This window comes from Corvus moneduloides, chromosome 10, assembly GCF_009650955.1.
Source record: "Corvus moneduloides isolate bCorMon1 chromosome 10, bCorMon1.pri, whole genome shotgun sequence".
In the NCBI taxonomy this organism is placed as follows: domain Eukaryota; kingdom Metazoa; phylum Chordata; class Aves; order Passeriformes; family Corvidae; genus Corvus; species Corvus moneduloides.
The window spans coordinates 23,850,949-23,878,070 of NC_045485.1; the positions used below are offsets into that span (position 1 = coordinate 23,850,949).

At 40.9% G+C, this 27,122-nt stretch overlaps 1 protein-coding gene across 1 annotated transcript; it reads right to left on the reverse strand.

The window, feature by feature from the left end:
* Positions 1 to 5,574: 5,574 nt before the first annotated feature.
* SAMD7 (sterile alpha motif domain containing 7) lies at positions 5,575 to 23,825 on the reverse strand. The gene is made up of 9 exons (XM_032120209.1): positions 23,665 to 23,825; positions 16,251 to 16,354; positions 15,418 to 15,544; positions 15,138 to 15,274; positions 13,967 to 14,045; positions 10,931 to 11,610; positions 10,145 to 10,266; positions 9,768 to 9,878; positions 5,575 to 9,109 (listed from the first exon to the last, which is right to left on the reverse strand). Exons 2-9 carry the CDS (start codon positions 16,351 to 16,353, stop codon positions 8,837 to 8,839), a joined length of 1,632 nt encoding a protein of 543 aa, XP_031976100.1. The 5' UTR covers position 16,354; positions 23,665 to 23,825; the 3' UTR covers positions 5,575 to 8,836.
* Positions 23,826 to 27,122: the final 3,297 nt, after the last annotated feature.

Here is a 27,122-nt window from a genome sequence, read left to right on the forward strand (position 1 = left end):
GCCTCAGCGACCCGCCTCGGTCCCTCACCGACCCGTCTTGGTTCCTCACCGTCCCCTCTCCGCCCTTCAACGCCTCGTCCCATCCCGGTCCCTCAGCACCTCATCCCGCCTCAGAGCCTCGGTCCATCACCGCTCCGCAGCGCCCTGACTCGGTCCCTCAATCCACCTCATCCCGCCTCAGCCCCTCATCCCGCCTCGGTCCCTCATTCTCTTCATCCCGCCTCAACCCCTCACCACCTCCCTCAGCTCTCACCACCACACCTCGGCCCCTCAGCTCCTCACCGCCCTCTCTTCACAGCCCCCCGTCACAGAATCACAGAATCACAGAACTGTTAAAGCCGGGAGGGAGCTCTGGAGATCTTCCAGTCCAACTCCCCTGCCAAGGCATGGTCACCCAGAGCAGGTGACACAGGAACGCGTCCAGGTGAGTTTGGAATGTCTCCACAGACGGAGAGTCCACAAACTCCCTGGACAGTCTGTTCCAGCGCTGTGCCACCCTCAGTGTGAAGAAATTAATCCTCATGTTGAGGTGGAAGTTCTTGTGTTTCAGTTTATGGCCATTGCTCCTGTCACTGGGCACCACTGAAAAGAACCCCTCAGCCCCTCTCCCCCCTCAGGCCTTGACCAGCCCTTGACCTTGCTCCAGCTCTTACCGTAAAAATCTATGTTAAATTTTGATACACCGAAATAGGGTGTAAGGCCTTAAAGATGCTCAATACAGTGTCTTTGTTAGCTGGTACATTTTTAAACAGACTCATTGCTCAGACCTCTTCACATACTTACAGAATTAGATTCAGAAAGCAACCTATATAAAGCAGAAGGGCCTTTTGCCAGAGGTTGTCCCACATACTTGTGCTATGAGGTCACTGGAGTTAGCAAATATATATAATCATTTATCCCAGCTCTGTGTTTTCAAACCACACCCTGACACTTTGGGGTGGAAAAGTATGTGCAGTGCTGCATCGTCTTGTCCAGTCCCCCCAAATCGTGTTGCACCTTCCTGTTCCTATGATTTGAAACCTCTCAGGTTGAAAATTGGGCAATTAAGAACCTAAAAACGCTTCCAGCAATGTATTTGCCCCTCAGTTTCAGTGCCAGGTTTTGTGCTCTTTCTGGTACGACATCTTCTTCTGTTGAATGTTTTTCTTTTGCTGTTGCTGGGCAGAAAATCTATACAAGTTACAAATTAAGCTGACTGACTGCAGAGTGAGTGAACTAGAAAAGTGTAATTCAAAAGATGAACTTCTAGGTAGAGGGAATGCAAGTTTTTACGGTTACAATAAAACAATGCCTCGTAAAAAGTAGGCAGACTGCATTTATTAAAAAATACATGCTTTAAGTTGGCAATAATTTTAACTGTTATTTCATGTGCTTGACTTACAGTAACATAAAAGTACATCTGACACGGAGGCTTTCTTGCAGAAGAAGTTTCAGCCATCTGTAACTTGCAGATTGCTAATAATAAACGATGGCTGCAGTAAGGGGTTTGGCACAGCGTAGCTCTGACCCCTCTGCTCTCCCTGCACAGGCACAAACTGAGCTTCAGCTGTGAAACTCTCTCTGCTCCATGGGAGATGCACTCTGGCTTCCTCCTGAAGGGTGCAATCACCTCCTGGTGGGTCATCATCCCTCATACTTCTACTTTCAGGATCTTTTAAGATCTTACTCCTCTATGCCCTCTGTCTCTTTGAATCTATTGCTGATTCACAAACCCACCTTTAATGCTTAGCTCTTCATTTTGCAGGTTTTTTGGCATGGTGTGTTATCTGCAGTACCTCAAGCTGTTTGCTGCCAGAAAAGCACCTTGGATATCTGGTTAATCTCTTTTTTTTTTCCCTACAAAATTTTTATTCATCTTTGAGAAACACTTAATTGCAGGAGCTCTTCCCAGGACAGCTGGGCATGGAGCAGCACAGGGAACAAACCCACCACTTCAAGCAGATGTCTAAGAAAGGACTGAGGGATGGAAAATGGGCAAGGAAATGTGTAAGGCACTGGATGGTGAGTTCCTACCACTCTGGAGCAAAGAGCAGATCATGACTGAGTTGCACATGGAACAAGTTTATTCTCAGTCATAGGTATGGCAGAGCAGGAGAGAAGCAAGTGGCTGAATTCCAAGTAAGCCATGGAGTGGAAATGAAGGTTCAAACAGCTTGTGTTTAAGGTTAGTGTCTGTCAGCTGTGGGGTAGGCTGCAGAAAGAAGCATTTCAGAAGCAGGCAGTGAAGTCACAGCCCCTAAAGGGCCAACTGCCATTGTGATTAGAGTAGATTCAGAACTACTGTTGAGAAGGATGTTGCATACTGGTGGAGTGGTTTCCTCTTTCAACTGAAGCCAAACCAACAGCATTTCATTAACTTCTTTTCCCTCTTCTTTACCCCAGCTGTGTGATCTAATACAGCACTATGGATGCTGGAAGCTTGGCTCAAAAAACAGCTGGATACATTGATGGAACAATAATGCATCATGAGCTACTATTAAATATAGACATCACCTCTCTTTGTCTGTTTGACCCTGGAAATAAAGGAATTATCCTGAATTTGTTATTGCTTTGTTCCTATGCTCTGCTTTAGGTATCATGTCTTGGGCCCCGGGACAGGACACTGAATTAGGTAGTGTTTTACTCTGTGGTACATATTTTCTTATACCCTTGTATTCACTTATTCCTGTCAATTTATTGGCCTTTGTGCTATGTCTGATTGCTTTGGGTTCAATCATTCTGGATCCATAAAATGATGTGGGGTTACCACAACTACAGACACATCAGAAAGAAAAGGCCACATGCTGGCAATGGAATTACTGGCAAGCATGTCACTAATTACCTGGGGAGTCACACAGCCTTCTGCAAAACAGCTGGAGAGACACTCGAAGTCAAAGCAAGTGTCAGTTCTGAACAAATGAACTTGCAAGCAGCTTGTCCTCTGGACCCACAGATAATCCTTCTGGATTTGGGGGGAAGGGGGGAAAGGGGGAAGGGAGGGAGGAAGGAAGGAAGGAAGGAAGGAAGGAAGGAAGGAAGGAATTCGGAAGGAAGGAAGGAAGGAAGGAATTCGGAAGGAAGGAATTCGGAAGGAAGGAAGGAAGGAAGGAATTCGGAAGGAAGGAAGGAAGGAAGGAAGGAAGGAAGGAAGGAAGGAAGGAATTCGGAAGGAAGGAATTCGGAAGGAAGGAAGGAAGGAAGGAATTCGGAAGGAAGGAATTCGGAAGGAAGGAAGGAAGGAAGGAATTCGGAAGGAAGGAAGGAAGGAATTCGGAAGGAAGGAATTCGGAAGGAAGGAAGGAAGGAAGGAATTCGGAAGGAATTCGGAAGGAAGGAAGGAAGGAAGGAATTCGGAAGGAAGGAATTCGGAAGGAAGGAAGGAAGGAAGGAATTCGGAAGGAAGGAAGGAAGGAATTCGGAAGGAAGGAAGGAAGGAAGGAATTCGGAAGGAAGGAATTCGGAAGGAAGGAATTCGGAAGGAAGGAAGGAAGGAAGGAATTCGGAAGGAATTCGGAAGGAATTCGGAAGGAAGGAAGGAATTCGGAAGGAATTCGGAAGGAATTCGGAATTCGGAAGGAAGGAAGGAAGGAAGGAAGGAAGGAAGGAAGGAAATTAGGAAATTCTGTTAGGAGCCATTTCCTAGATTATTTACAGATGGTAGCACGCTGCAGGCTCTGGAGTGACCTCCCTTTTCATCCAGTCAGCTTCAACACTGAATGGGCTCAGAATATAAACAATATGGGCCTTGTGCTGCACAGCATCACATACTGTCAAGGAAGGTTCAGATAAAATCCACCCACAAATACATGAGTCATAACTCAGAAACATATTCCAATGTAGACATATCCTGAGTCACTTCCATCTCAAAAGCTTATAAATATTTAGTTAGCCACTTAGCTTTTAATTTAGCAGAATAACAAAGGTTTATTAGACAAATCTCCATGATTATCTTTCACTAAGAAAGTTCTTAAATACTTCCACTCTTGAAAGTTCCTTTTCATTTCTACACAACCCAGAATTATTTGGTACATATAACTGACAAAAATCCAATTGAACTAAAACCTAATTTCTCTGTTTCTTCTGTAATTAATTGCACCTATTTCTAATACCAGCTTTGTTCATTGAAAGAATATATTTTCATTTAAGCAATAACTTGTGAGCCTGAGTAAGGATATGTCTCTCCTGACATGGGATGGCACATCAGCTCTTTCTAAAGACCACTGTCAATCAGACCATGCTGGAGTCAGTGAGGATGTACATGGACACATAAAAGAAAAATACATCAATGCATTTTCTGGAAGAACCAGCTGAGGTTTTGGGTTATCTCTTTTTGCCAGTGGCAGGAGGGGAGGATAAGAATTATAATATTTAAGGTATAGCCTTAGAAAAAACTACCTGTCATTGTTTTATAAAATCAGATTTTTTGTTATGAGTACAAGTGTTTGAGTTAAAAATACTTTTTATATAAGGATGCAAGTCTCGAGTTTGCATCCTTCCATTTAACAGGCTGAACTAGAAGCCAATGAGTGCTTTACAAACCATCTTCCAGGGCAGAGTGTTCAGAGACTGCTGGAGTCCCATGAATGCCAGCTGCACAGTGCTCCTTTAGCAGAGCTGTTGGAACCTTGGAACTGAAAGGTAATCAGCAAAGATTGGTTAATGAGCCAAGGCTGCAGCAAAGGACCAGGTTGGTTTGATGCTTTCTCTTTTCCCATGGTCAGTGGTGCTTTTTCTATTTTGCCATTTTGGTTGGTTGATCTTTATGTCAATAACTCACACACAGAGATGCTACCTGTGGTTTTAAATTTTGATGAATCAAAATGTCTATTCATGTCTTTGCTGTACTATGGGGAAAAATACAGCATCATTCTCTATACTACATAGACAACAGGTTCTTTTTTCTCTGGGCTGAATTAAAGATTTGCCTCCTCACCAACAGGGAAATTGGTGGTTCAAGAAGAGCATGGGGATAGTAGCAGAATTCATGTCTGTCTGGGAAAAAACAGACTTGGATTATCTTAGGAATGGGACAAAGGAAAGGACAGCATAAGGACCGAGTCAACAGAGTAATTGTTGTGGCCTCAGTACAGGTGATAGGAGGAGCAAAGCCTTCTCAAAGAATGAAAGGAGCCTGGAAACTGCAAAACCCCCCCAAAGCCTAAACAAATGAGAAAGGAGAGGTGAGCTTTTCTCTTAATATAACATGTATTATTATACTGAAATTGCCATAGCAATAAAACTACAGCTATTTATTATAGCATGAAGAGCTAATCAAAACCAACCATCAGAGGCAGCAGAACCCTGATGAACACAGGGATTTGGAACTGGATGATCTCTAAGGTCCCTTTCAACTCAAACAATTCTGTAATTCTATGAACACTCAGCCTCATAAAGTAGACTTGTTATTTTCCAGTGAATAATAAAAGGCTTAGGTAGAACATTACCATGGCAAGGTACCAAAACAAGAGTTATATCTAGTTTTGGATGCTTTTCTGAAAAGTTTCTGATGTTGAAGGTGACTCAAAACACTGCACAACCAATCAACTTTGTATGAGGGTATTTGGAAAGTCAAAAATACAAGACATTTCTAGAGAGTTTAAAACTAGAGGTGATTTTGAAAACCAGAGGGGGGTATTTTTTCTGTTTCACACTCAAAGGATAATTTAACATTTTGAAAACTGTTTTGTGGCAGATTCACAATTGTATAAAGTCTTAGAAGATAAAGTTTTATAAAGTAGCTGGTGGTACGGGTATGGGTCAGTTAGAAATACCATCACCTTATGGACCTACTTGTCTGTTCTTGTGTTTGTGTGCTGGATTAGAGTGACTGCCTGGCTTGGACCAGATGGGAATTCTGCATGACTTTGGTATGTTCATAGCATTTTTTATAGATTTTTTCACCTGGGGAATTGATCAGAGAATTATCTGTTTAGGTCCATGTGAGTTTGTATTCCACATCATCATCATCTGCAGCCTACATGAGGCCAGAAACCCAGATTGTTGTAGGAAAGACATTTCTTCCTCTTCAGGACTTTCCTAAATCTGTTATTTATGGTACAGGACCATTTTCCTATATGTTTGTTGTACGTTTTTATTAATCTTTTCTTTAACCTTGGCCCTATTAAAAAAAAAATTAAAAATTGGAAATCTCTGTCCCTAGGAGCCCACACATTTAGTGGAAGTACAGACAAAATCAGGAACTTCTACAACACCTCGCAGAAAACATTCTCTTCTTCATTAACTGCATCACTGCTATGGACTAATGCAGCAGTAGATGTTAAATGAAACATTTCTAATGATGCAACTCGTATTAAAACACATAATCTGCATCCCATTGGATTTTTGTTGCATGGCAGAAAAAATGAATGCAATTGTGGCACAGGCACCAGAAAGTCATTAGGAAGCAGAGTTCTGCCAGCTTCCTTAGGTACCTGTGATTGCTACCTGAACCCCTTTGCAGCTGGAATAAACAATAAATGTCAAAAAAGAACACGAGAGTCAATAAAACTTCAGTGTTTACACATAAACACAATTCCTGAAAACACATCAAAGTCTGGAAATACTGGTCTGTCTACTGATTCTATGTACTTTTTTATTATTTTTACCTTTTATTTTCATTTTCTCTGAAGCGTTTGTAGGAGAGGAAACATTCATTACCAGCGGTATTTCCTCCATTAGAAATAGGATCTATTATGTCTGTTTAGGTAAATTCCTTTCCTTCCTATTTCATTTCACAGCTGTTTACCGTTCAGGGCTTATTGCATTTTGGCTGCTCCAGCACATCTGCCCCCAGTACAGGAAGCTATAAAGTAATTCCTTTTGTCATTTTGGGAAGAAGAGCCCAGTATGTGCAAAGGATTGTATGTTTCGTGGAGTTTTTTTTAATTGCAGAAGTAATACAAGACTGCAAACTTTGCATCCCAACTTTCTCAGCTTTTGGCATTGTTCATGTCTGACCCATTTACAAAAATAATCACACTCTTCAGAACCACGTTTCAGTCCTTCCTCCCTGGCATATGGGACTTCAAGTCAAGATTTTCTGCTGTTGCTTTAGGAAAACAAGTTCAGTTTCTTCATATCGTTGCCCTTAATATGCCCCCGGTACTTCAGATGCGCTGCGTTTCCCTCCGGAGGGGCAGCAGGTGACCTCGAGTAGCTTTGCAGCGACATCTCGTGGCCTGACTCCCCTGGAACAGTGTCACAGATTCCTCTTCCAGGGTGGAGAAGGTCTCATGCGGATTGAGTCGAGTATTTCACACAGAGAGGAGGTAGGATGCCATTTGAAAACCAAGTCATTAACTGTTTTAATTAGATAAGTGACGCTGTCAACATGATTGTCAATTGTACAAAAAATAAGTTAGAAACTGTTTCATGTGCTAAAAAGAATACAGATATTTGCCATTTTTCCAAAGGCTGCAAAGTTTGGACAGTATGGTAAGATGGACATCTGAGGTTGCTGTTGCAAATATCTAATCCCATATTATCTAGTGCACAAATATAACAAAGATATAAAACAATTTATCTCTGGCTAAAGTAAAATAATAGAATATGGGAATACTTCCCCTCCTCGTGTGTTTAGCCACTCACCATCTAAACAGCTTCATACTTCTTGGGGTTTAAGTACTTGAGGCCACTCAAACTAAACTAAGGGGAGAGAATCTAAAGTAGCAACATACAGCAGGTCCACAGTCTATCAGCCCTCAACTTGATTTTGTCAAAGATATTTGTGTGTCTTTTGGAGTAAAGAAGAGTTCTTGCAAGGAAGAGACTGGAAGTGTACTGACTTCCAAAGTCTATGTGGAAAACCAGTGTAGGACCAAACCCCTAAAAAGGGAACAAGGATAAGTCACACAGGAATCACAGTAAATGCTGGGGATTTGTCCTTAGCTAAAAGCTCTATTTCTTGTTCTTGTGTGCTGTGAGATAATGACTGTCACATCAGTGGCAGAAGTGAGGGGAAACCATATTTTTCCAGAGAAAAGGGAGCTTTCAGGCTAAGATGATGGCCTTTTCCAAAGTAAAGAACACTAAACGTGCTGCTGAGGGAAGGGCTTTCCATGGCTTGTCCAGGTGAGCTGATGGGAAGGGCATTCTGGCAGAGGCTGGCAGGAACCAGGTGGCTTTGAGCCTGCTGCCTGCAGGGAATGTCATTGTCCCGGTGACTGGCCTTCATGGCCACAACTTCATTCATGGTGACTCATCTCATCTTGCAGTCACGCAAAGCAAATTCCAGCCCTGGTGATAAGAATGCCTCGGAGTAATTAAAACTACTGTCAAACATGGTATTTTCCTGTTCAATCTGTGTATCTTTATAAGCTGCATACCCTTGCCAGGCACTTAGAAAGGCTTTGTTCTGGAATAGCAATGGATTAACTCAAATTGCTGAGTCTGGGATGTATTTCTCTATATTCTGCAGGCAATTCCATACTCTCCCAATGAATTCCATATGAATGTTCTGTATAAATTTTGTTCAACAGAAGCAGAAGTCAGCTATGTTTGGAAGCCGTGACTTTTCCGTGTAGTTTCTCAGCAGCCCACTGGAACACACTGTAAGACATACAGTGCACTCTGAGTCTCTGGTAGCTTTCAGTGATGACCCTGGACTTCAATGAAAAATTCAATTTACCTGTTAACCCTACTGGTATTGTTTCCAATGAATTGCACTTGAAAGTAATTGCACTAACGTGTAGCTGCATTTTTTAATGCCTTTCAGATACAACACTTCCTCATGCTGCATTGGCAGCTTACTTCCTTCAGCCGCGGCCTTACTGAGGTTTCAGGCTATAGCTTCTTCTCAAACACTTTTGTAACTAGAGGTTCCTGTATTATTAAAAACACATTGTGTCCTGGACTTAGCTCAACTTTTCTGGAAAGCAATCATCTGGAAGTCAGCCTGAGTTCCAGCTGTGTCACATGGATTTTCCCTGCTTTCTGAAACGATCTGTTCCACTGCTTGGGAGGTTTCTGGGTCCTGGGAGCAGGGACTGTCCAGTGTGTCACCACTGCTGTTGCAGTGCAGAGGGGAGGCCATGTCAGAGGGCTGCTCTGAGGCTTTCCCTGGAGCAGGAGGCAGGGGCACGGACAGAGGGACATTCATCATGTAGAACACGTTGCCCAGACGTCGGGACACCTGTAAAGACAAAGGCACAATTGCAGCAATTACTTCTTGCTGTTAAAGCCATTAAACATCAAGCCTGACTCTGGTGCAGCAATGCCAGGGACATCCCAGTCATCTCAAAGGGTTATCAGATGCTTGGGAAAAAAGTGTCTTCCATTTTCTCTCTCTCCTATTTTTCTAGGCCCGGGTTGTGGAAGGAGCTTGTCAATACTCATCTTAGGATGGCTGGGCCTGACAGCAGGATCCTCCTGCTCCTGAAGTGCAGAGGGGAGGCAAACTGCCAGCCAGGACTGGGGAAGGTGGTTGGAATGAGAGAAGAGTGAGAGAGTACAAGGGATTAGAGAAAAGGAAAAGAACCAGACAACAACAGAAACACACACAGGGTTGATATTAATGGATGAAATTAAAGGAAGAAAACTGCAAACAGCGAGGGACAGTCTGTTCCTGAAAAATGTATAGTCATATTCCTTAGTGTGTCCCTGTGTGCTGTGGTAATATATAAAGAAGTAAAGCAAATTTTGCTGGAGTAATTTCTTTTCTCCCAGTATTATGGCAGTTACCTTACAAGTGAAAAAAAAGTGCTTTAATTTGGAAAAATTCCCTCCTATCAGCTTCTGGCTCTTTCATGTCTCTGTGACTCACCATCTTGGCATATATTTAATGGTCATACCTGAGAGCGGATTTTTAATGCTGGTCCAAGTTTTAATCCCATTGTATCCAGGAGATGTTCCTCTGTTAGCAGTGGAAGTGTTTCTCCATCAATAGCATGGTCTTTAAATATCTGGGGAAATAATAAAACACATCATAGTGTGATAAAATAGACTTTGTTATTTTTCATGCTTAACTCTGAGGATTAAACAATAAAAAGAAGAAATAATAATTTTACCATTTTATCTTTGTATTTATCTCCTAACTGCACAATGAAAACTACTATTATATTTGCAACTTTGGGACAATCAACTATCCGCTCACATTTACATTTGTTTGCTGACATTTAAATCCCGATAGTCCTAAAGACCTGAAAATGTAGTGAATGTTTATAATCACCTGGGCATAATCTGAGCAGCCTGGGAGGCTGACGATGAAGTTGTGCACATCATCAACTGTCCACTTGCGAATGTCTTCGATGGAAGAAATGTCTTCTCCATTCAGGATAAGGCCATGAGTTCCTTTGAGGAGGAAACACAGAAGTTATGTTGGTAGAATTTTGCTGGCAAATCAGGAGGAAATTATTGTTATCATGACAATTTTTACACCTTCTCAGACCCTAATATATTAACAACAGGGTGTAGTAACAGGCAGATACAGGAATCCTAGATGTAAAATCACCGGGTAATGAGCAGAACCTGGTTCTGAAGGTCTTTTGGGTTTTTTGGTGGCTTCTTTTGTTTACTGCTGGCATTGTACCTACCAGTCACTACACATATAAATCATGCTGCAGGACTTCCTCTGATGAGTACATTATCCAATGCTTTTTCTTCTTTAGACTTTACTGTTACTTTGATTTGACTAATATTTCAGTAGAACAGATCCAAGCCTTTGCTAGTCCTTAGTGCCTACTGTGAGTTAGGACATATAGAAAAATTGTGGGCTGAAGAGAGAGGCTAACTCACAACTTCATTCAGCAATTTTCTTTATTTTAATTGAAATTCCCTTTTAAAACAGGAACTGAATATAGATATTACTGTTTGCAGCATTGGAATTCTACTTTTAGTTGCAATGACTCTACCATACCAAAAATTCACTTACATCAGAGGGAATAATTGAGAGACCAAATCAATAGCAGATTATATCAACATGCCACTGTAACTGTAATCTGGAGATCTGACAAACCTGAAGGTAGCAATGGGTTGTTGGGCACTGGAAATCCATATGGTAATGCTGAGAATGGGATTGCAGAAGGGTACAGGTACTTGTCATCAAAAGCAGCACAGGAGCTGTTGGCTTCCTTCTCATTTGTGTTGCTGCAGCTGGTGGTTTCAGTAGGAATTTCATGAGTAGCACAGTTTTTTCTCAAGCCTTGTTCAAACTCTTTACAGTTTTTGGCAACTGCAGATGGCTCAGTCTGGGTTTTGATCTGCTCATGTTTGTTTGGTGTCTCCACCTCTACTTCTTTCTTGTCTTCTTTCTCATCATCCACTGCAGCTGAGGCAGAGTCTGTGGACTTGTCATCTGCCTGGTTCTTTGTGCCATTGGCGCTGCCCTCGGCAGTTTTGTGATTTCCAGCTCTTCTCCCTGGGCGGCGTCCCCTCTCCCTTTGCAGTGTGGTGACTGGCGGGTATGGGCTGGTTGCCATGAGCATGGTGTTGCCGTGGATTTCATCCAGGGTGGTACGATGAACATACAGGTCATTGGGAAGGTGCCCTTCAGGTAGTCTGTGCCTGCCACGGAAAGCAATGGGACTCGCTGGCATCCCGTGGTACAGGAAAGGGGCTTCCAGGCCCAGGAGTCCTTTCCGGTGGGCTTTCTCCATTTCCTTTTGCTGAAAAATAGCACTCATCTCCATTTCCATTCTAAGAGACACACAGAGCACGAGCAGTTAGGGCAGCTCAGTTCCTTCATCACCTTTTTTTTTCAGCAGCAGATTAAAACTCAGATAAAGGAATATGCAAGGGTACTGTTTGTTTTGTCTCTCCGCTACATTGTTGTGTGTGAGAGGGCACAAATTGCATATGGAATGGCAAACCTGGCTGTATTTAATGTGCTGTCAGATACACAGAGTGAGTTAAAAAAGGAGAAAGCATATCTTCTGTGTGATGGCTCTAGAAAATACTTCAGACAGAAAAAGTGTTATTTGTGTATTGCTGTTCCAGGCATGGTGATTATATTCACTTGGGATTTGGAAAATTGTTTCCCAGGTCATAAGTGTTGAAAACTAAAGAAAACAATTGATTTACATTATCAGTCAGAAATTTGTACTGAAAACTGCAAAATTCCAGTGATACTGTAAATGATAAAGAACTAGAATGATTTAATCTATCAAACCTGTGCATCCATTCAGAATAAGCTAAAGCTAAGTCTCTTGAGTAACTCTCCACAGTGCCTGGCACCTGAGCATGACTCTGAGGGTGTGAAAGGGTGAGATCCTGGTGGGAAATGTTCAACTGACCTCCTTCCTTGTGGATAAATGCTCCAGAGTCTGTGCCAGCTTCCTGCTCCTGTCATAGTAGGTAGGAGGGCTTACCAGTGGGATACAGAGAATACAAGTAGTAGTATTTGTCTTTGCTGTACCAACCTTTGCTGGCATCAGCTTTCTCTGGAGCCAGGCCAGTGATCAAACAGAAAGCTAGAGCTCCTAGAGGAGCTTTGAGGAGCTTTCATTGGGATTTCTGCATCTTTGGAAAAGAGCCTGTGAAGTAAAGCACTTTAAAGTGCACCTAGATAGCTTTCTTAAAGCTGCAATGAGGATAACAGGTCAGAGAAAGTCTGACTTTTAGGAGAGTGTAAAATTGTCAGGAAAATAATTTGGGCAAAAGCAGGTTTTTGTTTTGAGGAGGAATTATTTGATCACTTCATTCAGGGCTTTTTCTCTGTCTTCTTTTCATCTTTGAAACAACATCCAAGTTATTGATTTTCTGCTCTCAGAGATACAAAGGAAGTGTTTTGTCTGTGTACCATGTCCTTGTACGTTTTGCCTGATTGTCACTACTCCCACTCAGCTCTTGAGGTGCAGATAAACAGCAGAAAGCATTACATTCCTGCCTACTCCTCCAGCTGAGATAGTCTGTTCCTGCCAGGACCAGCAGACAGAGCTTTGGGATGAGGCAGAGTCCCTTGGAGAACAAGGATTTGGGCCCAGGTGCTCAGCAGCACAGCTGCACCAAGTGCAGGAGATTGTCAACACCTGACTTCTGGAATAGCTGAAAGGAGGAAGTGCAGCCCTAAAGATGACCTGTGCTGCAGAAAGCTGTGTGAACAGAGTAGAAATTACCAGGGTGGCAAAAAATGGGGGTTAAAAGTTTTTTGAGGTTTAGGTGAGCTGTTTTGTGTTGGAGTTTTGCTGTTTGGTGGGCTGAGGGAAGAGCCTGAACAGGTAGGACCAGCTCTGATGTGGCTGTGGGTATATGAGATGGCCATGTTTGCCGCTTGTTATTTCACTTGTTTTTTCTCAGGGTTTTTGCCATGTGGCAAGAGCTATAGGAAACACATTGCTGATGCACATCTTGTGCTTGGAGGAGTTCAGTAATCGAGCTTTGCTGACTGAGAAATGCAAAACACTTCTGTCATAATTCTTTTCAGATGTACATAAAGAACTTCTCTGTTCTTTGCTCTTAGTCTCACTGTGTGAGGGACACTACCACTGAGTACTGTGCTACAGCCCAGTGCAGGAGCAGCTGAGGGTAGAGTTCCTCTGTGGAAATGGTGTGGCTATGAGGGAAGGCACTGGTGGTTTCTTAACCAGCTACTGACTACACTGAAACTGGTACAAATAACTGGACTTTCTACAGTCATTCTGATATTCCAACTATTTGGTTGAACTAGGAAAGCTGCCCACCCCGGTAGGGTGGAGACACAGCTGCTCATCCCAAGGGCCCAGCTGCAGAGGCTTAAAGTGTTGTGTGTGATATCACACAGCTGTAAAGTTTGAATTTGTTTCTGAACTTTTGTAACTTCAGGGTGTTTGGATCCACAGTTCAAGGGCTGTAGCTGTACCTTGTTTTTTTCCTTAACCAAGCTAAGGGGTTTATTTATTTTTGTTGTATCATTTTAAGAATAAAAGCACAATAGGGCAAGCAGAAAGTCAGTAGCTTCAGGCCTTAATTGATACTCAAGGACCCTGTGCTTCTCTGGGTGACTTGAAAAAAATCCCAATCACTTTGCTGCTTTAATCATGGCATGCATCTCAGAGTAAAGCTTGCTATTAATTACCTGGCAATATTTTGCTTTTGAACCAATTCTTGTCTTCTGGCCACAGCTTCCATGGATTCTGGTTGTAGAAAGCTGTATCCTTAAAGGGAAGGGGAAACATTTTTTTTAAATTCACTTGTTTCCTCATGCAAATGCACAAACCCCAAAGCAATGCAGACACTTTAAAAAGCTTTGTAAGTTTTCAGCTGCGGGCTTCACCAGGAAGGTGACAGGATTTCAAGTTAAATCCTAATTGTAGTCGTTGTTTTAGTGGGAATTTGTAGAAGGAACATGAAGTACAGCATCAGGTGTTTTCAGGAACAGATTGGTAATTAGGAATACCTGCCACTAACCATAAATGAAGGAGACAGCAGGGTGGTTTTATTTGGTGACTTACGACTTTGAAGTACATATAACTGCTCAGAAAATAATAGCCATCAGTTGAGCAAAGCAAACCTGCTCCTTCAAGACTGCTTTAAGCCTGGAGGCTGAGTAATTTTAAATGATATTTCCTCTTGAGGGAATCTCTTATTTGAGATCCACGTTAAGGGGGGGAAAAAAGCTAAAGTCAGACATTTTTCTTGGTAGATTGGTGTGGCATTGAAAATTCATTCGCTCATCTCAAATAAAGAATCTTAAGCTCACTTTGCATAAAGTAATATGTAAATTTGTGTGCAACATGACATGAGTGCCATAGTTGTGATGTCCAGCCTTCCCCTTGGAGCTGTGCCCTGTAATTTTGAGCCTTTTATTAAAAAGGACATGTATTTGCCCTACATGAATTAAGTGGCATGGGATATTATCATTAGAGAATATGATCAGTATTAAAGCAGCCAAAGCTCATATAAGAGCAAGGATAAAATGTAGTGTAAAAGTGTTGTTGAGAAGCTCTTTTTTAGCTATAGCCGTTTTTTTGGGTGTGAAAATGCAAAAAGAAAAGGAGTGAACAAAAACATGCAAAAGACTCTGAAAACAGTATATTTAACAAAAGCTGGGATGGACATGCTTAGACCTAAACTGGCACAGTTTAGAATCTCTGATGAGCAGGCTGCCTCTTCTTACTGAGACTGTTTTTCTAAATAAAATTAACTGTTACTGACACTACCAATAAATCTATGGAAAACTAGTGCGTGCAGTTTGCTTTCTGATCCACATGCTCCCACTTCTCAGAATGCTGGGGGTGCTTTGTTACCTGGGCCTTGGTAGACACGGTTGGCCAATAGGTTTGGCATGTTCGGGTGCTGTGGGACTGTGGGTCCCAGGTGGGATGCTATATGGATTTGTCTGGGGTCAGCTGAGGCCATCATTTCAGTTGAAGGTAGCAGATCTCTGAGAGGAAAAAAAAAATACATCCAGATATGCAGAGGATATTGTTTAGTTAAGAATAACCAAAGATCTTTACAACCTCAGGGACAGCACACACAGAGTCATGATTAACTGCAGTGCTGGTACAGACAAACAGTGCCTGGTACCTGTCGAGCAGTCGCGGCTCAAACTGGGCGGGGATCGCCTGCATCCTCTGCGGGCCCGGCCCCATCAGCTGCGGGTTTACTGCCATCAGCTGGTTCCTCATTAGCATCTCCTGCCGCTGCCGCAGTTCTGACACAGAGCACACACAGTTCTGCTGTCAGTGGGGTAAGTTGGGAAGTGGTTCTGGCTGCAGTATAACTTTACCAGAAAAAAAAGGTTTTGTTTTGTTTCCTCAAGTGAAAATCACACCCTTTTTTTTTAATAGCAGCAATTAAAAACATGTTTTCACTGCCACCTGAACTACTTCGTTTAAATAATGTAGATTTATGCAATTGAACTGCAGTAAAAATAAACAGGATGTGCTCAGTCAAGTGTACCAAAGGACAAATTACAATGAATAATAATTCATATAACACTATGAAAGAGAAGAAAATAGCCATGCATGTTAAGTTCTCTGCTTGAGAGGGTTTTTCTTTCTAATGCAGTTTCATTTTTAGAAAAATCGTACTAGGTGGAACCGACATTGCCATGAAAAAAGAGCCTACAATGGTGAGCCAGAACATCATAATGTCCAGCTGTGGCTTTTGTTCAGAGCTCTTGTGTGACATTCACTTGTCTTCCAGATGCTCAGCATCTCTTAATCAAACACTGAATTCCAGGAGTCCTCTGTGTTAACTTTTTAATGACTTTAAAAGAAGTGTTTCTGCAGTTACTCCTAAGATAAATTTGAAACACCTTTTAAAGACACCAAACCTGGTGCTGGCTGTTTCTTGCAGCTTGTACAGATATCAGCAGTCCTACAACCACGTGTGCAGGTGGGTTCCTTGCTGCTCACCTCCTGCTGCCATGCCGCCTGCCAGTCGGTACAGGTGCTTTTCCTCCAGTGTTCCCTGTTCCCCCAGGATGGACATCTTCCTCATGTGCTCCCTGGGCGTCATGCTGCAGGGAGACAGCAACAACTTTGCTGATGTAAAGAACTGAAGCAGCTGCACCAAAGAGAGGAATAAGGCATTCAACAACGAGAAACAGAGCAGGTTATGCAGGTTGTTTCTCAGATAAGCAGCTGGTCCTGCCGGTCACAGCCGTACCCTTCACTGCTCGTGGGTTGTAGTGTTTTCCATGTAGAAACTTCCAGTTTTCAGGACAATGCAAATGTTGCCCTTGTATACACTGAGTTGTTCAGTGTTCTTGGATCTTATTATGCAAGGAAAATCAGGATGCTGGAAATAACACCTGCTTAAAAGGATGTGATTAAGCCCAAGCCTTTTCCTTTAGCCCCTGGTGTCCCACAGCAGCTCTGAGAGCAGTGATGTGCTCATACTTAGGAAGGCAGTTATCTTTGGTTTAATTTCAGAATTGTAATAGTTTGGAGCCCTGTCTACTGTAAACTAAGTGAAGCAGATGGAAAAAAATGGTAGAAATTATCTGTTCCAAATGACATCAGCCCCTTAAGCCTGCCAAATGAAGTAAAAATATAGAAGAACATGTTTTGTAGTGATAAAACCAGTAAGACTCATATTAATTGTAAATTTATATATATAATTAATATATACCATTTTATATATATATATATATATATATATAATTAGTAATTATAAAGGAAGCAAGTTCTGTAACCCAGAGCCTGGATGTTAAAAAGCTATCCTGTATGGAATGCTTTGAGTTGAGGAGTTGGCAGAGGGAGCAGGCTGGCTCCAAAGGCAGCAGCGGAAGCATCTGTACATTCATCTCACACTAGACTTGCACAGCAAATGACTAGATTTTAAAAACTTTTTTTTGAGTAAGGAGTTAAATTTCCATCCCTATTTAGCTCTGATGAAATGGATTCATTCTGTCTTCTGAAAGAAGGGAAATGTAATGCTGAAGTGTTCTCATCCTGTAGATAGAGACTTACAGCTCCAGGAGTTCAACCAGCATTTGGTAGAGATAACAGCAGGAGAAATGCAAAGACAGGAGCACTGTTCATTATCCAAAAATGAGATAAAAGCCAAGTCCTTCATTTCATTACCCAAGCCATTTATAAATTAGATTTATCATTACAACTTCTTTTATTACCTTTGACCTATTGATGAGTTTAAAATAATTTAAGTTATAGATATCAATCTAACTCATGTGCCTCAGGAATTTACCATTTCTTTGGTATGGTGAAGATACTTAGTCTCAAAATCAGTTTTCCAAAAGGTAAACAAGTGAGTCATTTCAGCCATTTAGACTGAAAGTAGAGGCTGAACTTGGACTAAATCACTGGTGCTCCCCAAAATAAAAAGTGCTTTACATTTGTAAATGTAGATGTTGGATTCTGTGTTGCCAAGATTCAGGTCGTCCTGGCAGCAGACAAGTCTGTCAAATCCCAGACCAGCACCATGGCCTTTGTTCTTGACATATGTATCTGAACGTGTGCTGCTGGACATGTTTCCATTTGCCTTTTTTTTTTAGGATACTTTAGACTTAAAGCGATTTAGGATGCTGGGTGCCTCATGAAGAGCATTTGAGCTGCCAAAGTGCTTCTGAGCTGCTAAAGCATTTTAAAGCTAAGTACTAAAGCGATTTAATGCTGGACTAAAGTTTTCAGCAGCTCAAAAAATAGGTGGTAACTGGGATGATGGTATTTGCCATACCATGTTGTTCAGTAGCCACTTAGGTGTTTTCCTTTCTTGGATAAAGAATCTGTATTGAATACTCTGCAAAACAAACTGAAATTTTAAACTTCATGCTGCCCTTCTTGCAGCCTGGCCTTTGCCTGGTGCACCTGACTAGAGAAACCTGGTCTACCTGAAGATGTCAGTGCTTATTGCAGGGGTGTTGGATTAGATGGACTTAAAGGTCCTTTCCAACCCAAACTGTTCTGTGATTCTGTGATATGAAGGTGCAAAGAAACCATCAGAGGTTCAGATAGACATAATGGAAAAAAGACCCAGGAGGTTTTAACCTTTTTATTCTTGTAAATCAGGGGAAAAAAATTTAAATTAATAGTGAACTTTAATACTGGTAGATTTTTGTCTGTCAGATAACTGACAAGTTGTGCCACTTTTGCTCTTTAGGATCTTCTAGCATGTGTCAGTCCCCTGTTTAAATCGTGGTTGTGAATGTGCTTTTTTCTGGGGGAATGTCTTCATCAGGCCTTCCTAGAACTTCTACGCTTCCCCCTAAAATCACACTGGTGACTGAAATTATATGATGCAGCTTTAAACTGTAGAATCATGGAAAACCTAATAGGAAAAGAGCCATCTGTTCTGGCCCAAATCCCTCATGTGGGATCCCATATACCCTGCCTGTTCTGACAGATATCTATCCAAAAGCAAGCAGCAGTAAGTGGTTAGAAACCAGGAGCACCAGTATCACTGTGGTATTCTCTGTGTAGTCTGTGCAATTCCCAAAATAAGTCTGGATTTTTTGTTGGATGTGAAGGATGATACAGTGGCTGTTGACAGGCAGTCTCACACTGCCTTCTTTCAGAGCTGAAGCAGAAACTATGTAAGAACTTTCTTTAAAACTTCCTTTTATATATGAGGTTTTTTTAAATGTTGGTATTTTCCCTGATTGTAGGGTACTGATTACAGCAGCATCCACAGCAAAGTGATCCATATTTACTGATAATTATTATCCACCAGATGACCAAGATTCAGAGACCACCATTTCAGACAACGTGCATCAGTTAAACAACTTATCCTTGCAAAGACAGACTACGCGGTCTGTTGGTTTGAAGAGAAAGATGTAGTATGGAAAAGATATAGTATTGAAAAAATAATGGAATAATATGATTTAAAAGTTCTTTGGTATCTTCTTCCACTAAAACTGTAGCTTACTGCTTCCACTGACCCAGTTTTTGCATCATCATGAGCCAAAAGGAGGGTTTGCTTCCTTAATGAGGTTTTCACTGGAGTTGCTTCGTGAAATCATTCTGTTTTTTTCATTGGTGTGCCAATCAATCCTATCTAACTTATCTTGGATTTCTTCTCAGATGTGTAAAAATAACTCTGGTATTTGTGATATAAAGTTGAGATGTTATTCCCACCAGAATTCAAATCTCTTTTTCCAAGTTGAATGGCAAAATATCAGTATGGTCCAAACTTAATTTAAAGGACATGTTTTGTATGTATGTGTTATCTGTTTTAAATTACTTCTTTATTTCCCTGAATTTCCTGTTAGTGAAGTATTGAAATGATAAGGTGGGATAAATAGCTTAGTAACCTAATATAAAGATTTGTATGTAACTCTGTGTCAGGAGGAGGTGCTGAACCTCACTAATCCATGTTATTCCATTTGGAAAAACACCTTTTTCAGTTACTTAGCTGGGGTTCTGACCTGCAGGTCAAATTTAGGGTGGTTTAGGTTCATACTATTTTCATAACAACTTGCATATTACAAACCACATCAGCAGAGGAGGATCTGTGAGGGAACAGGGAAAGTATGCTTCTGATACATTTATTAGCTGGGATTTGAGAGTAGCTCAAAATCTGGCATCAGGGTTCATATAAATTCATACACACCAGCTGTCCAGTGTTAGATTCATATATGGCTCTGCTCTGATCCTATTGCACAAATCCTGGCTGTACAGCACATTACAGGGATGAAGACAAGTTAATCTCTACCTTTAGAGTCTTACCCTTAGCAAACCCTTCTTGGCAGCAGGCAGAACCACTCACCCAGGACTAATTCTGTCTCAATTTATTAGATGAGAAGTGGCAAGACACGAACTTCATGAACCAGAAGCATTGGCAAATCTGATCATGCAACAGTTTCAAAATGTCTATAGCAGTCTAGGTGTTGATGTTATCAATTGCATTGGCAAAATACAGTTTAGTCTTGTATATAGTATAGACTTGTTGGAAGACCTGTTTTTTTAGGTAAATGCATTGAAATTTCATTAACTATTACTGCTTTTATTTACATCAAACACATGGAATTAGCATTCTTAAAAGTCAATGTTTAGTGTACTTCAGCAGTGGCTCCACAGACTGTTTGGAAGAAGCTGAATGTTGTTTAAAATGCTCGGGTAAATTTGTGTCAGATAAATCAGTCAAACGTGTAATATGAACATGTATTCATGCTTGTGAGTTAAACATATGAATGGAGATATATAATGAGATATATAATCTCATTTACATTTCCATTGGCTTCCCTTTTAGAAAAAGCTCATCTGATTGCTTGAGAAACCAGGTGCTGTTCTAAAAAACAGATAAATATTCCAATATTATTAATAGTCTTAATGTTATTAGTTGTAGGATCAAGGGTTCTTGCTCTGAATCTATGCTAAGAGTCATAAAACTATAGATTGTAATTATTCCAGAATCCAGAGTCAGCAAAATAAATAACTTTTGGAAAGGAAAAAAGCAATTATACTAACATTATATCATACAGGAGCATGAAATATGTCTTATTAATTGGAGTAAGGTGCCATTGGAGAGGCTGTGGGGCTAAATTCTAATCCTAGATACGTGGGCACAGACTGCTCAGAGACTGAGATTAGAGTGTAATCCTAAAACTGGATTGAGAACGATACATTCCCTAAAGAAAGGAAAATAACTATATTTATACTGTGTGTGTCAGCCAGCAGAGTTTGTGTTGCATGCCTTCACACTGTCTTGGATATTTCCCTGTTCTTGAGCCACCTGATTGGTAAAATTGTGAGGAGCAAGTCACTGTTTTTGGAACACACTGTTCTCAGGAAGTAGTCAAGGCTTAGTGTTGGCAAATTCAATCCTTCAGGAGCTAAGCTGGGTTCATGAGAGAGGCTCATCTTGTGCCCCTTGGAATGGCTGCAGGCAAGGGGAGACTTATTCCTGTGTACCACTAAGGCAGCAGTCAGCCTGAGGCATGGGCTAAACCCACAGGTAGAGATGCTTTGTGCTGAGCACAAACACACAGCAAGGGCCTGCGAAGCCTATGAGGTGACAGAGACAGGTGGTGGAGGAAAATGGAGCTGAATTCCTACTGTTTGATGTGGTATTGGAGGCACAGAGATCCAGGACAGTCAGCAGCTGAGGTGGGAATTGTGCTGAGTGCTTCTCCCTCTCAGCTCGGTGCTGTGACCACGGGACTGGTCTCTGCACAACCCCAGGGCTGATACCTGTTTGTGTTTGTGGCAGCACCCAAGGGCTCCTCTGGGATCACTCTGAGGGCTTTAACAACTCCTGCTAAAAAACTAAGTACAAGAACTAAGCAAGAACTAATGAAAACAGTGGAGAAGGTGTGCGTGCACACACAGAACACTGTACGCCCACCCTGGATCCTGGCACACTGCACAGGAGAAGATGTTTACAAGGGATGGGTCTTTCAATTACACCAGTTATATACACAGAGATAAAAGCATGATGTCATTTGTTTTCCTTGTGGATTTATTTCATAATTAGGGATGACACTTGAAACATTATCCTCTTTCTTTAACTTTCAGAAGCTTAGAGATTGCAAAATATGGCAAAAGTGGGATCAGTTAAAAGGAAACTAAACTCTGGGTTTTTTTACTTTTTGATAATTATTACTTTTAAAGCATTAAAAAGAAATGTGTTGCTTTTTTGTTTTATTTTTGAGTACTGGGAATGGAAACTGTGGGAGAGAAAGCTTTCTGATCATTGGAGAGCCAGGCTAGTACTCCCAAATGAAATGCAGTTGAATTTTAGTGGGATTTGTGTCTTGCTTTTACATGAAATATTAATGCAAATGATAACTCTCCCAGTGCCAAAAGTAACCAGGTAGTGGAAAAAGGAATAAATTTTAGGTAGGCTATTTTAAATTATTTTTAAATAGTAACTCTCTAACTTAACTGGCTAACTAAGAGTTTGAATGTAGAAAATTTGTACTGAATCCTCAGTACCTGCCCTTTTCAGTTAGAATATTAAATACTGAAGCAGTATCACTCGGATTTTCCAAAATTCTACATTTGATGAGTCTTCCACCACTAAGGTAAATCAAAATGATGTGGATTTCTAACACTAATCATTTCAGGTCAGCTTTCTTTATTACAAAGCAAAATACAGCACATACACATCTTAAAAATATTTACAGGTCTGTTAAAATGTATGTATGTCACAGATGCCAGGTACTAAACCCACTATTATTATCCAAATTCATGTATGAAGTCACAGGTTTTAATACAAACTTTTTCTCCTTGTGAGATAAGCATGTGAAATTACACACCTGACCCTGTGAACAGGCTCAGAATTCAGCATCTCAGACGGAACATTTTCAGCTCCAGTTTGAAGGATCAGACCAAGATAGAATTACTTGCGGTAGGATTGCCTCCCTCTCTTATTCTTTCCATATTCTGGTGCACTGTGGAGGTCTGGAAATTCACAGGTTCTCTAACTAAGGAACTTGAATTTTTCACTCCAAAGACAATGTAATAGTGGCCAAGCCTTTCTCAGTTCTACAGCTAATTCTGCCCACATATTCAGATAATAACAAAATGTAAGGAATCCTCATTACATTATGATATTATTTTAAAAAATTTTATCCCACTGCATACATTAGTGTCCCACAAAGCTGCCAGCACTGGGGTTTGTTATGATGGCTGTACACATATAGGCAAAATTTCCACTGGGTAAATCTAATGTAGGTACATCAGACTAAAGCAGCCAAATATATCTGTGTGATGATGACCTTGATTAGCTCTGACTGCACGCTGATTTGGAAAATCCACTGCACCAGGAAATAACTATAAAATATTGAGATTTTTCTGTTGTACTTTAAAAGATAAATTAGCACAAAGATTAAGATATATGTATTAACAACCACTTAACTTTTAAGAATATTTTGTTATGGATAGACAAGAGAGGGAAATGTTTGTGCATATATAACAAGCAACGCAATCTGAATCCAAAGCCTTCTAGAAAAATACTGAATATGCAATGACAAGCCTTCCTGAAGTAAAATCCTCCGTCTGTGAAACAGATCTTTAAGTATTTCTAAAATGATCAAGTTATGTCATAAGAAATACAGCATTTGTACCTGAATATGCAGAATTATTTACCCAGAAGAATACCTATAGCAGATTGCTGAGAAATCAGAATAATCATATACTTTATTTTTTCTATATCAGCCTGCCTGTTCCTAACTTTACTCTGGGCACTCAAGTGCTGCTCTTAAATAGTCACCACAAACAAGTTTGCTTTGATCTGCTCCATTTCTGCTGTGAGACAAATCTTTCCTATTTAATCTGAAAAATCGCACACGTTTTGATATTACTTAACGGGTGTTTCATCACCGTTTACATTAAAAAACCCAGCACATTTTATTTCATGTATACTTACATCTATTGTGCAGACCTTGGTTTTGGGTACAATGAAGCCACTGTGAACATCCAAGAGTGTGTCCCTCGTCTTTGAGTCGTCCTTCTGGGCTGCCTCAGGAATGTGTTTGTCAGCTTTTAAAACACATCAAGATTAACGTGTCAAAAACTGCCTTAACTAACGCTGACTTTACTTTAAATACAAACTGAACTTGTCTTGATTAGCCCTCATCCCTGCTCCTAAGCCCTCCCCACTCTGACATCAGAAGCTCTTCTCCAATACCATCCCCTAACCAGGCTGTAAAAACATAATTACATGAAGAGCACTACACTGAGCTGATAAACCTATTTTACATTTAACCTGCTAAGCCGGTGTTAGCTTTTAAGATGCTTGATGCATTCACTTAAAATCTTCCTGTTCCAACAAGAAATACAAAATAAGGTTTGCAATTGCTTGGCTCTTTGCTGTTGTTACCTATTTATACTGATTTTCAGAAAAGGTGCACTTCTGGCTTGGCAAGCAGTTGTCCCAGAAGTGTGATATCCCAGAGCTGTGTATCCAATGGGATTGAGGGGAGCTGTAAGGTGGAAATCCTGTTAAGCATATTGTGAGGCTAACACAGGGATCAGTTGGTTATACTGCTCAAGCTGGCAATTTACTCTTTAATTCTCACTGGCCATGAGTTGGCTCTCAGAACCAAGGCCTAGAAATGGCAAGTTTGGAATGTCAGGGACTGCTTAGTTTCTTCCGATATCTGTGTCAGCTGATGGGATGTCAGGCTTGATGTTTGTTAATCCTTAATCACCTGCCTAAAATTCATCAGGTGCTCTCTGCAACAACAAAAAATTGCCCCTTGTTCTCTCTCGAACACTAACACAGCGCCTAAACCTGGGGCAAGTGGGCTCATTCCTATAGAAAATCACTCTTAGGGAAGTGTTGTCATTAGCAAAGGGGTATAATTCTGCTATACTTCTCAACCTCACAGAAAAAAAAATTATTATAACACAAAATATATCGTTTTTAATGTGGGATTATTTAATTCTTTTTAAGTGACTGTGAGTCTAAATATTTTTGTTGTAAATCCCATAATGACTATTTTGTTGCTGCCTGGACCTTCTTTATACAGAAGAAAATCACACCCAGAAATACTGCTTTAAAATCCACTACTGGGTTTTAAAAATAATTTTAGGTCCTCCTTTTAAAAAATTAAATTCTTAGAGACCAGTTACAATAAACTGAAAATAATTTTCATGTGGTTATCCAAATCTTTGCAAGTGCAGGCAGACAAGGGAGCAAAGGAGCATTCTAGGCTTAAAGATAATTTTCACCTTGTGTTCAGTTCAGTCCACTCAGTCTGTAGCTGCCTACAGAAACCCGTGACTTGAAATGTAGTGAGTAGATACAGCCTTGAAAAAAGTTCCTCTACTGGGATTTTTTCAAGATTGTCTGAGTGAGGCTGGAGCAAATGCTGTGTAAGATGTGGGATTGTCCAAATAAATAAAAGTAAAACCTTGCATCAGCATCCATTTTCTATCAGATGTTTTAGTCTGTGTGAATCACGTTTCAGGAAAACCACAAAAAGTTCATTACCAGGAAAAATTACTTCCTTAGGTAGGAATAAACCCAGCAATATAATCAGGTTATATATTTATTTTTTCCTGTTTTATCTAATGGGGGAAGTTTGGAGAGAGAGATGTTGCTTTGCAAGGTCTCTGGCACGTAGCCCTTGGTTTCTGGCACAGAAGCAGGATTGCTGTGCGCTGTAGTGAACTGTGACAAACACAGTCCATAAAGACCCTTCAGTGGTCCCTCTCCAGAGAAGAGCCAGTTGCTCTTCACTGGATGTTGCAGGCATCAGGCAGGAGTGAGTGCACTTCTGTATTGCACACTGGTCTGTGTGCCCCTCAGCATTTCTGTTCCTGCTGGTTGTCTTCACCTTAGGAAAAATGGCAAAGCACCAAAGGAGGGAGAGAGAGGCATGTAGGAAATTAGCTATGAACAGAAGAAATTCATGAATAGTTTTGGGCAGTCTGGGTACTATTCTAAAGCTGAATTTAGAACAAGGAGATTCTCTCAATTAATTTCAAAAGAAATGTCAACTGCTTTGCATCTTTCACAATTCCCAAAGTACCAGGATAGGTTATCAGTGTGCAATTAGCTCTACGCACTAAGGTAGATACAGTCTTACCGTTGTCACTAAACACTTTATTAGCACTGATTTGGGTCAGAACTTTCTTTGTTCTCTTTTGACAAAATCAATGGCAGACATAGCTCAGCTGATGGGATTTATGGTCTTCAGAAATGGAAAGTAAAAATTATATTAGACAATTTTATTACCAGTTCAAGAATTATGTTGGTTACCAAAATGCAGTGCTGGAATGGATTTGTAGAAGTAGAGAACCTGCTAAACTAGAGCCTGAGCAGGTTTTAATCCATTGTTTCTAAACACTGTCTGTCATAAGTGAGGAATCTGTGAAGGAGTGATAATCCCTGTTTCTTCTTATCAAGTTTACTGGAGTGAGATAAAAATCTACTTATCTCCCCTTTAATGGAGACGTATCATGAAATGAACTGATACAGAACTTGATAAAAGGCTTATGTATCACAGGTCAGCCTGTCTTTTTCCAACATGAAATCTGTGTTCAGATTTAGCTAAACCTCGCTTCCTTTCATGTTTTCCCCAGAAAGGTCTAATATAGAAGAGCACAATTGCCACAAGCCAAGTAAAGAGCAGGTAGTCTGATGGATGGTTTAGGAAGTCTGGGACCAGTTCAAGAATGAACTTGAACAAAAGCTGTGTCCTCGGATCCTGGGATCAGAAACAAACATCAGACTTTACAGTGATACACTGGCTTAGAAATGGGGTCTTGGTCCACAAGAAATTGAAAAACAACCAGAGAAGGGAACAGGCAAACCTGTGTGTGAGAATCACTGTAATGGACTGGCTATGCAGAATGTCCTTCAAGTTGGAACACTCCTCTGGAGTTAATTTTTTTCCCAATCCCTTGGTTGCAGGGTAGGTGCTTTTGCTCTTTCCTGAGTTGCAGGACACTAAAAAGTGCCCAACTTTGGTGTGTTCTCCTGTACTTAATTCACACTGACAAGGTCAACAAAGGGAAGAGATTGCAACCCAGTGGAAAAGCTTTACTTTACAGTTCTTGAGAGAATTTGGAGAGACTAGGTGGATTACACAGCTGTCTCATTCCTGATGGAAATCTTAGAATTAATCAGGGAGAACTTTGAGCAAAACTCAAGCTACTGAATTGTGCTTAGTGTGGCTGATCTCAATTCCAAAAGCCCATGAGTGAACCTCAGGGACGAAATATGGCTAACCCTTGAAAATTCTTTTGAATTCCTTCCAAAATTCAATTGATCAAACATTGTTTGTGGAAAGAATACTGTGTTTTATGTGACCTTGAATCAAAATGGTTTAGAAGGTCTGGATTGAAAACCATACAAGTTGAGGTTTCAAATATCTG

What these genes read in the sequence shown, in the direction of transcription:
- SAMD7 (XM_032120209.1), bottom strand. Translation starts at nt 16,353, where the DNA reads ATGACGCCCAGGGAGCACATGAGGAAGATGTCCATCCTGGGGGAACAG. An exon ending in GAGCCGCGACTGCTCGACAG is followed by an intron (nt 15,275 to 15,417) that starts GTACCAGGCACT and finishes TTTTCCTCTCAG; the next exon opens with AGATCTGCTACCTTCAACTG. An exon ending in CAAAAGCAAAATATTGCCAG is followed by an intron (nt 11,611 to 13,966) that starts GTAATTAATAGC and finishes TGTGTCTCTTAG; the next exon opens with AATGGAAATGGAGATGAGTG.